This window comes from Fundulus heteroclitus, chromosome 17 (assembly GCF_011125445.2).
Source record: "Fundulus heteroclitus isolate FHET01 chromosome 17, MU-UCD_Fhet_4.1, whole genome shotgun sequence".
In the NCBI taxonomy this organism is placed as follows: Eukaryota; Metazoa; Chordata; class Actinopteri; order Cyprinodontiformes; family Fundulidae; genus Fundulus; species Fundulus heteroclitus.
Window position 1 is genome coordinate 5,403 of NC_046377.1, and position 14,692 is coordinate 20,094.

At 43.7% G+C, this 14,692-nt stretch overlaps 1 protein-coding gene across 2 annotated transcripts; it reads left to right on the forward strand.

The window, feature by feature from the left end:
* Positions 1 to 4,486: 4,486 nt before the first annotated feature.
* Positions 4,487 to 14,569, forward strand: hcfc2 (host cell factor C2). Of its 2 annotated transcripts, none has more exons than XM_036149078.1 (17): positions 4,487 to 4,723; positions 5,296 to 5,444; positions 5,532 to 5,692; positions 8,183 to 8,385; positions 8,472 to 8,556; positions 8,635 to 8,738; positions 8,824 to 9,054; positions 9,141 to 9,317; positions 11,265 to 11,329; positions 11,483 to 11,573; positions 11,837 to 11,881; positions 11,976 to 12,031; positions 13,176 to 13,277; positions 13,352 to 13,549; positions 13,643 to 13,937; positions 14,029 to 14,095; positions 14,432 to 14,569. In XM_036149078.1, exons 1-17 carry the CDS (start codon positions 4,558 to 4,560, stop codon positions 14,439 to 14,441), a joined length of 2,205 nt encoding a protein of 734 aa, XP_036004971.1. In that variant the 5' UTR covers positions 4,487 to 4,557; the 3' UTR covers positions 14,442 to 14,569. The 2 variants fall into 2 exon arrangements, with proteins under 2 accessions (XP_036004971.1, XP_036004973.1); XM_036149080.1 differs by having other exon boundaries at positions 11,489 to 11,573.
* The last annotated feature ends 123 nt before the right edge of the window (positions 14,570 to 14,692 follow it).

A 14,692-nucleotide genomic window follows, 5' to 3' on the forward strand; every position in this document is an offset into this window, starting at 1 on the left:
TATATTTAGATTCATCTGTTTTCCTATCAGCTCTGAGCCGCTGAAAAGAAGCAGCCCTACAGCAAAATGTTGCCGCCACTAAATTTTAGAGATGATGCGTTCAGGGTGATGTTTTCAACAACACTTGATACATCCCACCCACACGACTCGTCACAAACCAAACAAGACTTGTTCGGCTTTTCTGGCTGTAGTTCCTAATTAAAGTAGTCCAGAGTAGACAAGTGGGTGAAAAAGGGTGGGCAGGGCTTTCCGGTAGGATTGAGCTCATTGATTAAAATTGATGCAAGTGATAATTAAATGGCACATCGGTGAGACAAGTTACATTTTCAAACTCCTCCACATGGTTTTCATTAAACGTTGTCTTTTCTCCTGCCACTCTCGTGTAAATGCTAAAAATGTGAAGTGCATGTCTTCAGATTCTCCCACCTGAGCTGTAGCTCTTTGCAGCTCCTCCAGAATGACCATGCGCCGCTTGGCTGCTTCTCTGATCAATGCTGTCCTTGCACTGGGCTGGCCGTGTCTTGGTAGGTCTGCAGCTGGTCCGTCTGCCATTTTCCTTGCACTTCATGATGCTGATGTTCTCTAACAAACCTCTATCTGTTTGCCACCACTACACAACTGTGCTTTACTTTATGTGGGTTTATCCAATAAATCCTGAACACAATCCACTTAGGTTTGGAGTTGTAGAATGATAATATTTGCGTTGTTCCTCTTAGCTTTTCTTCTGACGCGTCGCTGTATTGTTTCGGCTTTATTGTTCTAATCAAAACCTCCTTGGTGCAGAGTAGGAAAAGATGCTCCCTAAAGACACCCACTTAAACAAAGGGCCCTCCATGGTAAATCAAATATAAATTTTTACACATTTGTTAGCTAATTATCAAATACCACGAAATGCATTGTGATGTCCGTAAAACCCTCAATTACCAGAGAAACTAAAAATACCCACTACCCGCAGACAACATAAAGATCCACCATTATTCAGACTTTGTTTAACATGTTAACATGCTTGTTTTTGATGAGATTAGGTCGCTTCCTGCTGATGTCTAGCCTCGTGAGACCATCCTGATCTCGCGAGCTTTCAAGGTTTCACTCGCAGATCAGTCTGGCTACTCTCCGTTAAAGAAAATTTGGAGCCGTTCACCAAACGAACGTCCAATCAGCGTTGGCTTTGAGGCGGGTTGATGTGTGACGCAACGGGAAGATCGACAGTTCAGTCTAAAGAACATGGCGGCTTCAGCCGATGAAACTAGCGTTAGCGTGGCTATCGAGCAAGTTTTATCGGAATTACAGAGTATTTCTTTGCTGAGCTAACGAGCCTTTACCTGCAGCAGCAAGAGTAGCTTGGCTTGTGGTTGTGTTTTCGTCAACAGAGCGACGACGAAGCATGTTGACGAGTACGTCAAATGCTTCGTTGATCTGATTGGTTTATTTGGCCCGTCTATCACCAACATAGGCCAATCAGCTAACCAGTATTTTCGCCCCTTCCCAAAATTACTTCAACGGAAGGTTTCCAGATGGATATGCGGAGCAAATCTATCTGGCGGAGTCAGGTTAGCTGATGTCCGCAACACATTGAAAATACAACAATCTGTAACATGGGAAATTAAGGGTTTTTAACTGTTAAGAAAATGCAATACATTTAAATAATACATGCTAAAAGGTGGCTGCACAGTGGTGCAGTGGGTAGCGCTGTTGCCATGCCGCAAGGTGCTGGGTTCAAGTCATACCCTGGGACTTTCTGCATGGAGTTTGTATGTTCTCCCTGTGCATGTGTGGGTTCTCTCCAGGTACTCCGGCTTCCTCCCACAGTCCAAAAAACATGACTGTTGGGTTAATTGGCCTCTCTAAATTATCCTTAAGTGTGTGAGAATGGTTGTTTGTCCTGTTTGTCTCTGTGTTGCCCTGCGATAGACTGGCGACCTGTCCAGGGTGTACCCCGCCTCTCACCCATTGAAAGCTGGAGATAGGCACAGTGAGTTCAAATTGGTCCTATTTTGGCCCGAGGTGTTCCAAATCTCTGAAAAGTACCAAATGCATTGTCATTGGATTTTGGTCCCGAATGAGGACATAACAACGGAAAGACATTCCAGTTTATTTTATTTTTACATGTATTTGCAATTCAGCTATACTACGTGGGCCGAGGTACAAGGATGTAAGGAGGTTTTCTCTCTGTTAAAAGTGAGTTGCTCCTCCTTACTGTCAGTATGGAGATTGCCTTTAAGTGTGAATTAAATGCACGTCCTGCATTGGTTCTATGCATCTGCCTCAGATGTGAAGTGAACCATATTTTATCCTGGTCCTATGTGTGAAAGGTCTTAGTCCGTATACGCACATCTTCATGCCCGCTGACAGGGGGGTACAGATGTCCTAACAGTCCCCATCACAGGCTCAGAGGTTTTTAGTTTTTACCTGAAAGTTGGGATGCAGCAGACAGTGGTCAGAGAGTCCCAAAGCTGCAACTGTGTGGTAGGCTTTTTTTTAGACTGTAACAGTAGTCCAGAGTGTTTTCATCCCTGGTGAGACATGTTATATGCTGTTTGTACAGTATTTTGGAAGTTAATTTCAAAAGCTTTGCGCTGTTAAAATACTCAAGAACAATTCAATGAAAGAGTCTGGGTGATTTTTCTCTGCATCTATTATCAGCTCAACAAGCTGTTTCTCTGCCTTTAATGTGCAGGCTTCTGGTGGGATGTAAACACTGGCCAGATGAAACGAAATTAAATCAAATGGGTTTACAGTTTGTAAATAGTAACTCCAGGTGAGGGCTATATGTCTTCTTTAACACACTGACTTCAGAAGACCAACCTGTGTTTATGTTAGAGAAAATTCAACCTTATTTCTTTTCCCCAAAATAGCAGGAACCCCAGCAGTGGAAGGGCAGCGCTCAAAGAGGACTTCCTGGTGCCTGCAGTAGTAACAAGTCATGGGAACGGTACAACGTTGTAAACAAAGATATAAAATATCTTGCCTTTTTGAAGCCTGCAATTATTTGGCCTTAAAGTTCATCAGAAAATTAATTAACGGTATTTGTTTAATTAATTAGTTGTTTATTTAAAATCGTTTTAAGAGTTGCATTTTTACAATGGCTTCATAGTAGAACATCAATATGCTACTTATTATCACCGAGTATAATAGAGAGACTGTCTCTAGGTAGAACTGGGGCCAAAAATTATTCATGGCGCTTAAGGAAATTTGATTGGTGGGGGACGAGCCCATAGACATAATATAAGAGTAGACGCGTCATTGGGCGGGTTCTGCCTATGCTGCGATGCGTCAGAGCGTCCGCCATCTTAAATGTGGCAAATCGGCAGTTACTCAGTCACTTAAACAGTATCAGAGGGACTTTAATCTCTGAATATACTTTGTATTCGTAGTATTTCTTTTTGTAATATTACAAGTTTATTTTCGTATCCCTTTAGCTTCATTCTCCTGAATTTATTCTAAAGAATAAAATAATTAAAATAATCTAACCTGGCCCTATTACTCCAGGAGTGAAATAATTCTGCAAACTGTGATTATTCTGGAAATGTTCCCCCTTAATTCTCATAATATGATGTTTTTATCATAACATTATCACTTTTGTGTTTGTTAGTTTATTTTTACTTTAGGACTTTTTTTCCCTCATATTATTAATTTTACCTCTTTAATACTCATCCAAAAAGTCTGTTCCTAAAGGTTCACATGTGACACGGGTTTATGAAATAATGAAGACCACAATGTTTAGATTTAACAAATTTATCCTTATATCCATAACACATAAACACACACACACACACACATATACACACATATATATATATATATATATATATATATATATATATATATATATATATATATATATATATATATATATATATATATATATATATATATATATGCGTGTGTGTGTGTATTTATTGCAGCACAGGAATGAGGCATCTTTTCTGATTCACGTTCACAATAACAGAACTCGACTTTTTTCTGCCACATACAATATGGCGGTGACGTTGACGTGCGAACCTGCGCCCTATGACGCGTCTACGTATATGATGTCTATGGACGAGCCCTTCCTGTTAAAGCCTTCAAACTTCCTGTTGAACCCTTTAACCTACCTGTGAAACGCTTTAGTCGCTAGCAAGAAAAAGGTGATTATTTATTGAAATGTCTTTGTAGACAGTTTGTGGATATGAAACGTGACCCCAGCTGACTCACAAGCAGCAAAAAAATGAGCCCATTAACGAACAAAACGTGATATTTTGTATTTAGACAATTACATTAAATTTAAAATTTGAAATTTAAGTCAGTTTTGCTGTTGCGAAATAATGTCAAGGTGTGCTCAGAGGATAAACACAGGAAGTTATAAGAGCTATGTATTGGGGAGAAATTTCGTTAATGTGGGTAAACCTCTTTGCCTTCGCCGTTTCTTCAATTTCAATACAACAAAAAGAGTAACAGAGTGAGACGTCTTCGTCGGTTTCCCCTCTCTCCGGTTGAGTTTCCGGTTTGCTCCTTGGCTCCGCCCCCACCTTTGAAACGTCAACAGCGGCAAACTTTCGGGCTCCTTTGGGGGGGAAAATGAGCGGCCGAGTCGAGGCGCCGCGGTGGAGGAAGGTGCCCTCCGTTACCGGAGTCATCCCGCGGTCCAGGCACGGACACCGGGCGGCGGTGATCCGCGAGCTGATCATCGTTTTCGGGGGAGGGAACGAGGGGATAGCGGAGGACCTCCACGTTTACAACACGGGTAAGCTAACGTTAGCTGCTAATGTTTTTAGCTTGTAGCGGAGAAAAGTGACCCCGGCCATCTGTCGTTAAGTTTTTTTTTACTATTTAGGCAAAACGCTAAAAATGGCCCTGCAGTCTGCTGTGGTCGCGTTTAAAGACGGTTTGTTGGATTTGGATGACTTCAAGTGGCTAAATTGAGCTTTTGTGGTTCTCTGTTTAAACGTCCGTCGTGCGCGATGGACAGAGAGATCATGACGTCCAACCGGATGGCGATTTTTTCAGACACGCATCACAGCTAGTTTTGGAAGGGACAGAGCAGGTGATCGCGTCCTCTTCGACGTGTCTGAGGCACGTATAAAAGCTTGCTTTGTGCCAGGGACGCGCCCACGTTCATCCAGTCACTTTTGTACCAGAGGATCAGCGATGGCAGCAAAAAACATCGAGCCAAGGTTTCTCCGAACTATACTTGGGGTCTTCCTCTATATCTCACATTTGAGATTTAGTGGCTCATAGAAAGTATGTGAAAGCTGTGGGACATTGTCTGGTTTTGCTAGTGGAGCCGCTGATTTGTAATCCATCTTGTTCTTTCAGTCTCAAAGCAGTGGTTTCTTCCTGCGGTGAGGGGGGACATCCCGCCCGGGTGCGCCGCTCATGGCTTTGCCTGCGAGGGCACGCGCATCCTGGTCTTTGGCGGCATGGTTGAGTACGGGAAGTACACAAACAGCCTGTACGAGCTTCAGGTAGGTTGGTTTGTCCGGCTGGGGCCCGTGACGCCGGGCGTCGCTGCGATCGCAGCTTCTCACGTCTGCTTTTTGTCTCCCCCGCAGGCCAGCCGGTGGCTTTGGAAGAAGCTGAAGCCGAGGGCCCCCAGAAACGGCTCCCCTCCGTGCCCTCGGATCGGGCACAGCTTCACCCTGTTGGGGGGCAAGTGTTACCTGTTTGGAGGCCTGGCCAACGACAGCGAGGACCCCAATCGCAATGTGCCGAGGTGCAGTGAATAGGGCAGCCTTTTCAACGTGCCTGCAGTTATTTATATAAACAGGGTTTCTGGGTAGTAGACTGACGTTTTCCCAGTAGGAAAGCCTTAGTCTTTCATAACATCTCCCTAAATTGGAATAAACTAAGAGACGACAAATCCACTTTGCTCACTTTAAATAGTTCTGGGTCATCCTTAATGCCGCGTTCTCTACAGCTCAGCCCACAGAATGTGTCTAGGATTCAGCTCTGAGGACTCAGATGCTCCCGGTGTTCTGTGTTGGCCCTAGGTTTAGGGTTAGAGAGTTAGGGGAGTTCATTATGAGGATCCTCTAGAAGAAAAGCAGACCCACAGGATCCTCCGCCGCGTCCACACATGCATCCTGTGCTTCGTACCACACCCACTTGGATTGTTTTGTTGTTGAAAAGCTCCATTTTAGCTCCGGTTCAGTCAGTCGGATTAGGGCTGAACGATTTTGAAAAAATATTTTATTTGCGTTTTTTTTAATCTTGCGATTTAATACGATAATTTTCTTCAGTTTAATTTATCATGTCTTTTTAAACACATACAAACAACAAATCAATATGTTTCATCGCTGTGCAGATCAGGTGCTAAAAGAGCCGCTGTGTCTGAACTCGGAGCAGAAATCATTATATATTATATTTCAACCAAAATTGCAATTTGATTTTGACTTTTCTCTCCATTAACCACAAGCAACAGAAATGCCCTGTTGTTGAAGATGTTTGTAAATGAGGACTATTTAAAACAAGAACTTTTAATGTTTTTATTAATCAGAATATTATTCAAGAGAACAGCTTTTAACTGATTTGGACATCAATCCTTGTTGAACATAAAGTGCAAAGTGCAACCAAAAAACCAGTCTATGTGTTAAACTGATTGACCAGAATGGTGTTATGGTGTGATTCCTGAAAGTTTCTGATAAAACAGTATGATTATATAAACCATAAAACAAGTAATAAAATTAGATTATCTCACTGCTGCAACTCTCTTCCCATCCATGTGGAGCAAACCCACTTTAAACATATTACTGACACCTAAAGGACACGCCTGACTCACTAATTGTTACGTAGCCAAAAATCGCAGACCTCTGCGATTTGGAAATTGTGTCTTTTTAAATTGCGATCATTTAAATTGCGATTAATTGTGCAGCCCTAAGTTGGATCAAAGCACGCAGTTCCGGTTAAAGTCTGTGTAGAGTTTAGGAGACTCAGGGTTTAGGTTTGTGATGGTAGGTCAGAAAAGGCTTTTTATGTGCTATTACGCACTGTTTAAAGTTATTTAATGTTTACTAAATTACTCTCTGTCTGTTAGGTAATATCCGGTGAATATCAGCCCAAACAGCTGATATTAGGACAATAGTTGAAGGGAATGATTTGAGCACTGGCGTTCTTTTAACAGCAAACTCTGCACACACATAGAATAAATGAGTGACAACTTCTCTTCAAGTTCAAGAATTTATTAACAGAAAGGAAATGAACATCCAGAGTAGTATTTACGTAAAATGCAGCTTGTGCTTAAACAGTCTGTAAAATGGGCTGGTGGTTTATTTGATTGTCAGAAATGGTGTTTTTGCTCTGGTTTCATTGTTATGCCCAGTTTTTTCCCTAGATGCACTAGAACAAGGGACAGGTTCAACCAAACAGCATTTGACATCCCAGATTTACAGCTTCACTGTTAAAAAATGTTAAATCACTTTTCATATAGACAATATTAATAATACATTTTGTTTAAAAGGCACCTTTCTGGACACTCAATGTTATTGTACAAAAAAGATAAAAACACAATGTCAGAAAACAAATATTGACTATTTAATGATTGACTAGCAATCTAGTCAACAAAAGCTTCTTTGTTTAAAGTAAACTTATTTATTTCCTGATATTATTGTGACAGAATACCTAAGTAGCAGCTTGTTTTTTGTGTGCTTATTTGCTCTCAATCTAAATGTTCTATTTTGGAAAAAAAGAAGCGGAAATCAAACTTTTTTTGTCGTCCGATTCATCGATTAATCGTAAAAATAATGAACCGATGAATCGTTTATTAAAATAATCGTTAGTTGCAGCCCTAGATGGAACGCCTCCCAAACGGTTGGTTGGCATAACGATAGAGGGAAGCAGTTGTCATGGAAACACGGCGTCATGTCATCTTCATCCCTCCGGGAAGCAGAAGGTGGTTGTTAAAAGTTTCTAGAGAGTCTGATCATCAGGAAAGAAGGGATTGTACATTATGAGAGGTGTGGTGCTGCATCATGTGACACCAGTCATCAAGGTTTTTCCTTTTCCCCCACTGATCTGTGCTTAAATAATACGTTGTATTCTTAATTTTATTTATTTTTTACAGTAAAAAGCAACGTTAATTTTAGGCGTCTTGCGTATTTTACCAGAGGAGCCAATGAGTCTGCCGCCTGCCGTAAAACCAGGCTCCGTTCTCCGTGTGAAAAAAAACCCAACAGCTTCAGCCTCCTCGTTGTTGTTTTTTTTTTAGGTACCTGGACGACTTCTACGAGCTGGAGCTGCAGCCGACGACGGGGGCCAAAGGCTGGAACATCCCTGACACCAAGGGCGGCGGCCCGTCTGCGCGGGAGTCCCACACCTGCGTCGCCTACTCGGGCCTGGGTTCCCCCAAGCTCTACGTGTTTGGGGGGATGCAAGGATGCCGCCTGAATGACCTCTGGCAGCTTGATCTCAGTAGGGCTCGTGGCTGTTCTCTCGACCGTTGCTGGTTTGCGTGCATGTCTGCCCGAAGCTCCTCTTTCCCCCCTTCTTTGCTTCAGACTCCATGGTTTGGTCCACGCCCCAGACGTACGGCTCCACTCCTCTACCCAGAAGTCTTCACTCGGCGAACGTCATTGGAAACAAGTAAGGGAGCGCGACCTGTTTTAAAAAGCTGAGTGGCTCTGCCTTTTTAAAAACTCCGGCTCATCCTCCTGTGTGCAGGATGTATGTTTTTGGCGGCTGGGTTCCCGTCCCGGGGTCAGACGGACACATTACCGCCGGAACCGAGTGGATCTGCTCCAACTCTTTGGATTGTCTTAACTTCGGTGTGTTCTTCTCCCCGCGGTGTTTAAAAGCGTCGCCGCTTGAGGTCAGCCGGGTAACTCTCGCCGGTTTTCCCCCTTTTCTAAGACGCCATGTTCTGGGAGAGCCTGAGCCCAGAGCAGCAGGACGACGTGGAATCGCAGCCGGCGAACCCGGGCCCGCAGGTCGACGACCCGTACGCCTGTTGGCCCAGAGCCAGGGCGGGCCACTGCGCCGCCTCCGTCGGCCCCAGGCTTTACATCTGGAGCGGCCGCGACGGCTACCGCAAGAGCTGGAACTACCAGGTGTGCTGCAAGGACCTCTGGTACCTGGAGACAGGTGAGGAGCGCGGGGCCGGCGGCACAATGCGGCGCACAGCCCAAACTCTGGTAAAGAAGAGTGAGATCCCTGTCCTCTGCTGCCAGATCGACCCGCCACACCAGAAGGCGTGATGCTGGTCAAATCCACCATCAGCATGCTGCACGTGGCGTGGCGCCCCCTGGCTGGAGCAGACTGCTACATCCTTCAGATGCAGCCTGTGGCCAGGCTTCCAGCCGCCAAGTCGGTGGAGACGGCCGGAGCAGAAAGTGGGAAACCTGCAGGTGAGAGGAATGCAAGAGCTCAATATATCATCAGTGAGCACGTTGCACTAAACATCCCTACAGCATATTTTAGTGTTTGTAGAGCACATTGCAAATGAATTGTCTTAATTTTAAAGTTGATTGAATAGGTTCTGCCGTTAACCTTGGGGTGCTTTTGTGTTTAGTTGTGTTTCCTTCTTGGAAAAGCTTTTGCTGTTATGAATTTAGAGTCTTCTCCCTGTTTTTTGTGTCTTTGGGTCTGCAACCTGCAGCTCCGGAGCCACAATTGGCTCTTTGGGCCTTCCTCAACGGCTCTGAATAACTTTGGCTAAAAATGATTGTCAATTTGGGTTTTTAAATATAGACATAGGGCTGGATGATAATTCAATAACAATATATATCAATCGATGTGTGGTTCAATAGAAAAAAACGGGTCAATAAAATGTTTAATAGAAGAAAAGTTGTCCTTCCTTTAGCATTTAAGCCCATCATGTAGGTTCATACTTAATATTACAGCTTCCCGACCAATCACAAACACAGACCCAGGAAAGTTCCTTCACCAAGCTACAAGGAGTTCAGAGAACATGTTCTTTTTTTCTTTTTTTAAAGACTTACAGTTTTGGTAAAATGCTGGTTGAAGAAAGGGTTGTGTTCTTTAATTAAAATTAGGGCATTAAGCAACAGCATAAAAGGGCCAGTGCTGCACTTTGACTATATGTTTAGGATGTTTTGATAATCATCAATATCGATAAATGATTTCCATTCTATCAATATCCTTTTTTCTATATCGTCCAGCCCTAGTTTTTCATGTTATAATTATACTACATTTCCACATTTTAATGACCATAATAAATTTATATTTTTGTCTTATCATTAAGTTTGAAGCTTCTTTATATAATTTTGCACTAACATTAATATTCCATGGAAGAACATCTATTCTCTTTTGCATGTTTTTTTTGCGAGTCTTTCTTCATTTTAAACCCATTTTAAACCCTAAAAATTAAAAACAAAACGGTGCTTCTTAAAAGATGGCACATTTCATATAGTAGATCCTTATATAAGGAGTATAAGTTGTCTTTTTTTTTTTTCAAATGGTCATGTCAGATTTGCAACTCTAAAAGAGTTAGCTGGTTTGAAGGCAAAATGGCTTTTTGGATTGTAAAGGTAGTGGACCTCTGCTGTAGAGGGGACACCAGGTATGCAGTGATTTGATTTCATAGAAGGACGGACACAGTGTCAGTGTATTTAACTCTTGCTGCAACGGGCTACTAAAGAGGCTATTTGCTTCCCTTTTTTCAATAGAAGGTACACCTGGCACAGTCACTCTGTGCTTAGCCGTGTTTCGTTTTACTACGGTGAAATTACCTTTGGGGCAGACACCGGCTAGGATACGCTCAAGGAACATGACAACGTCTGACATTACGAAGCCACTGACTATTATAACGGCTGCTTTTCTGACCCGTAGAAAGTATTATGGGAGTAGTAGTCCTGCTATCGGTAGGTTGTGGGTTCGATTCCAGCTTCCCCCACACACATCGGTGTGCCCCTGGGCAAGGCACTTAACCCCAAGTTGCCTACCGATCTCTGCATATCTGTTTGAGTGTGTGTGCGCGTGCGTTAGTGAGTGCGATTGAGTGAATGTGGCTATAGTGTGAAGTGCTATACAAGTTCAGTCCATTTACCGTTTACTCCCAGCCTAGTGTTTGTTTTATGTCTGAAACTGAGCGCATTTCTGCCGGAGGTGTCTTCCTGTTTACACGAGGGGTTTCCTTCCACTGTCGCCACGTGCTTGCTTAGTTTTAAGGGTTCCCGCAGCATCGGTGACTCGATGGAATCGGTCGGATTTCCTTTGCGGTAAAACAAACGTGGATGAGGTGGCATTTTATTCTCCGTGGGTGTTCTACATATATCACTAAGATGAACTGAATGGAAACTTGATAACGTTTGCTGTATGATGTGATTTCTCAGGTGCCCAGTCTCTTCAGAATCCAAACGCGGACACGTCCGGTCCAGAACAGAAGGCGTCGGCCCAGGTAGGCTTGACTCATGTAATGTGAACATAGAGGCTGACCAACCACACAGGCTCTGAACTCACACTGAAGTTGTGCCATTGTTTCTTTACCTTAACAGAGCCCAAACGTTAAAGCTGTGAGTGTCTGACTTTTCAGTGAGATGTTCCCTTTATGTTCCAGGATCCATCAGTGCAACCAGACGGAACCAAAGCAGAGGATTGGAGTGCCGGGAGAGGGACGGAGGTCTCGGGGTCCAAAAAATGCGGTTGGTTCTGTTTCCAAATCCAGTTTTATCAGGGTTTTCTGTAGCGGGGTTCAAAAAAAGTGATCCCTGATGTCTGTTTTCAAGAAAGCTTGACAGTCAATACCAGATATTCACATCCACTGTGTGGAAAGACACACAACCTTTCCCCCCTCATTGTCAGACATAAATCATGTCAGCATCAGCAGCATCTCTATGTACTAAAATCTGCTGGTCGGGTTTTATATGGCGTCTGTCAACATGTGCTTTCATCCTGTATGTTACAGCTGGAGGGGCGATGGAAGACAGCAGCTCAGCTCTGCAGCAGCCAGGTAACGATGATGATCAGAGAGAAACCAGAAATACAGGTGTTTAGGAACCAATCATCATCTGGGTCGTCTTTTTTTTTTTTTTTTCTGCTTCCAGACAAACAAATCGCTTCAGCTGACAGAGCGGGGGATCTGTACACCAACACAGATCAGGTCAGATCACGCGCTAAACGTGACTTAGCTCAGAACCACTGGGGCCGCCACCCATTTTGACACGTTATAACCACAAACTTCAGGGTGTTTTTATTGAGATTTCCCATCCTTCCATCAACTGAACGGTTCTCTATTTCTCTACTGGAGAAAAACATCCCCACAGTACCAGGCTGCCACCACCAGAGGGCTAACTTTATATGCACGCCACATGTTTCTTTAAAAAAGAAAAGCTTTAAATCTTTGATTTCATTTTGATGAAATCATGTTTTCAGACAAAAAGTAGAAGTTTCATAACATGGATAAGTTGACCTGCTTGAGACCGTTACATCAACGATTGAATATAAATGATATAAAAATAAAAATGGTTTGTTGAAACGTTCAAAGAGCAAAGCTCCACGTTCACTCCTCCTCCAAGCAGGTTGCCTCCAGCACTCACCGAATCTCCTGTATGCAGTATGCATATCGCAAAGAACTGCCTGGAGTCGTAAATGTTAGCTAATTTATGTATATAGCAGCACGCCACAACAAATTATAACTCAAGGCTCTATGAAAACAAAAAGTTCAAATCAACCCAATCAATCCACACAGATTCTATGCCAAGTACATCCATTCTAATTGATCCTAGTCATCAAATAACGCAGTCAAGACCGGTTTATCATTCCAGTGGGTAATAACTTATTTTATTCCAACAACTTCTTTACATTTTTAGAGAAAACCAGATAATTGCATCAATTCTTTGATCGTGCTTCAGTCGGTCTTTAAAAACAGGTGGTGGCAGTGGACAGTTGAGTACATCGAGTCGTTAACTTTGCGCCAGTCCATTCGTCATATTGAGCATACTTGTGGGGACAGTAGGAAGGAAAACTCCTTTTTAACAGGAAGAAACCTCCAGTAGAAGCTGGCTCAGTCTGAACACTGAACGGACGTTTGCCGCTGTAGCACTTTGAGGTTTGATGTCAAATGTAAAGTGCATTACAACTAAAATTTATTGTAAGAGAATCAGAGAGAACCCCAAAGTCCCACTAAGGATCTGTGGCTGTAATATTTAACTGCAGCCCAGAATGTGTAACAGTTCAAGCAGTGTGAGGACGTTTGTAGCTTGTTCATCGTGGTGCGTTGTAAATAAAAGCCGTGCTGCTTCCAGGTCAAGGAGAATCAAGATGGCGCCACGTGGTTCGACGTGGGTGTGTTTAAAACGCTGTACTCTGAGGTCAGCCACTACTTCCTGCCCGCTGAAGACAACCAGGTGAGATCCCCGAGGAGCGAGGAGCTTACACCGCCGACTTTCAGGGCCATATTTACCGGCTGGTGTTCTTTCAGCCGCTCCACCAGAAGAAGCTCCCCGGGCCTCAGGACTATCAGGGCAGGGAGAAGAGAGAGCTGAGTCCAGGCCAGATGTACAGGTTCAGAGTCGCGGGAATAAACTGCTTCGCTCAGGGAGACTTCAGCCCAGCCAGCGAGTTTAGGACCTGCCACCCCGGCTTTCCCGGAGCGCCCGCTGCCGTCAAAATTTCCAAGGTGACTCCAGAGCCTCTCAACGAAAACGGATTTGAGAGTCGGCTGTAAAGGCTCCGCTAGCATTGAGGGGTGTGTTTTTTTTTTTTTGTGCAGGTCGGTGATTCGGTGCAGATTACCTGGGAGGCGCCCTCGTCTCCGTCAGGCCGGATCGTGGAGTACTCCATGTACCTGGCGGTGAGGAAGAGCCGCTCCAGCTCCGATCGGCCGGGGCAGATGGCCTTCATCCGCATATACCGCGGCACCAAGACATCCTGCCTGGTCAGCTCCTCCCAGCTGGAGAACGCCCACATCGACAGCTCCCTGTCCAGCCGCCCCGCCGTCGTCTTCCGCATCGCGGCCAAGAATGAGCAGGGCTACGGGCCGGCGACGCAAATCCGCTGGATCCAAGGTGGACGGGCGGTCCTCCTTCAGTTCTTAACTTCCACTTCATTCTCCACCTAAACAGATCTGATGCTTTTTTTTTTTTTTTTTTTTTTCAGATCCCATTAACGTGCGGGTCTCAAAAACAGACAGCAGTGCTGAGGCAGATCCAGACGCAGCTGACAGGTAACCACATTCTGCCATCGTGTTTTTATCGGCAATTATCTGAACAGGGTTCCTCTCTGGAATTTTTGAAACTTCATGTTTAGGAAGATGTGTTTTCAGACTTTATCCCTTATCCTAGTTAACTATCCTTTCTTTTCAACAATCCGTCCGTCCGTCTTTTTTTTCCTTCATCCCTTCCTTCTTTGTGTCCTTTACCTTTTTCACATCATTCATCTTCCTTTGCTGTATCTGCCTCTACTTCCATCATTCCTTCCTGTCTTTTTTTGTCCAGCTCCCTAACTAAACTGGTTCAAAACTCAAAATTCATTGAAAGTCTTTTTTTTGTTTGTCTTGCAGCTCCAGCTGAGACGGTCCTGGACCGGCTACTTGAAAAGAAATCCACTCAGGAAGTTGAATTGAACATTTCCTAAACATCTTTCCTAATTTATTTTTCTGTTTGTGATGAAGCTGTAAATAGATGAATGGATAATTTAACCTCCAACTGTTTTTTTTTTCTTTTAAATAATCTCTAACTCTAATATGAAGTTGTCAGTTGAGATATATTCATATATGATTAAAACACCCGTAATAAATACTCCAAAGTTTGACAAATTGTAC

Bases quoted from the DNA above. Each gene is read 5' to 3' on its own strand.
- hcfc2 (XM_036149078.1), top strand. From the start codon at position 4,558: ATGAGCGGCCGAGTCGAGGCGCCGCGGTGGAGGAAGGTGCCCTCCGTT. The intron at 11,574-11,836 runs GTTGGTTCTGTT...TGTATGTTACAG, and splicing joins CTCGGGGTCCAAAAAATGCG to CTGGAGGGGCGATGGAAGAC. The intron at 12,032-13,175 runs GTCAGATCACGC...TGCTGCTTCCAG, and splicing joins TGTACACCAACACAGATCAG to GTCAAGGAGAATCAAGATGG.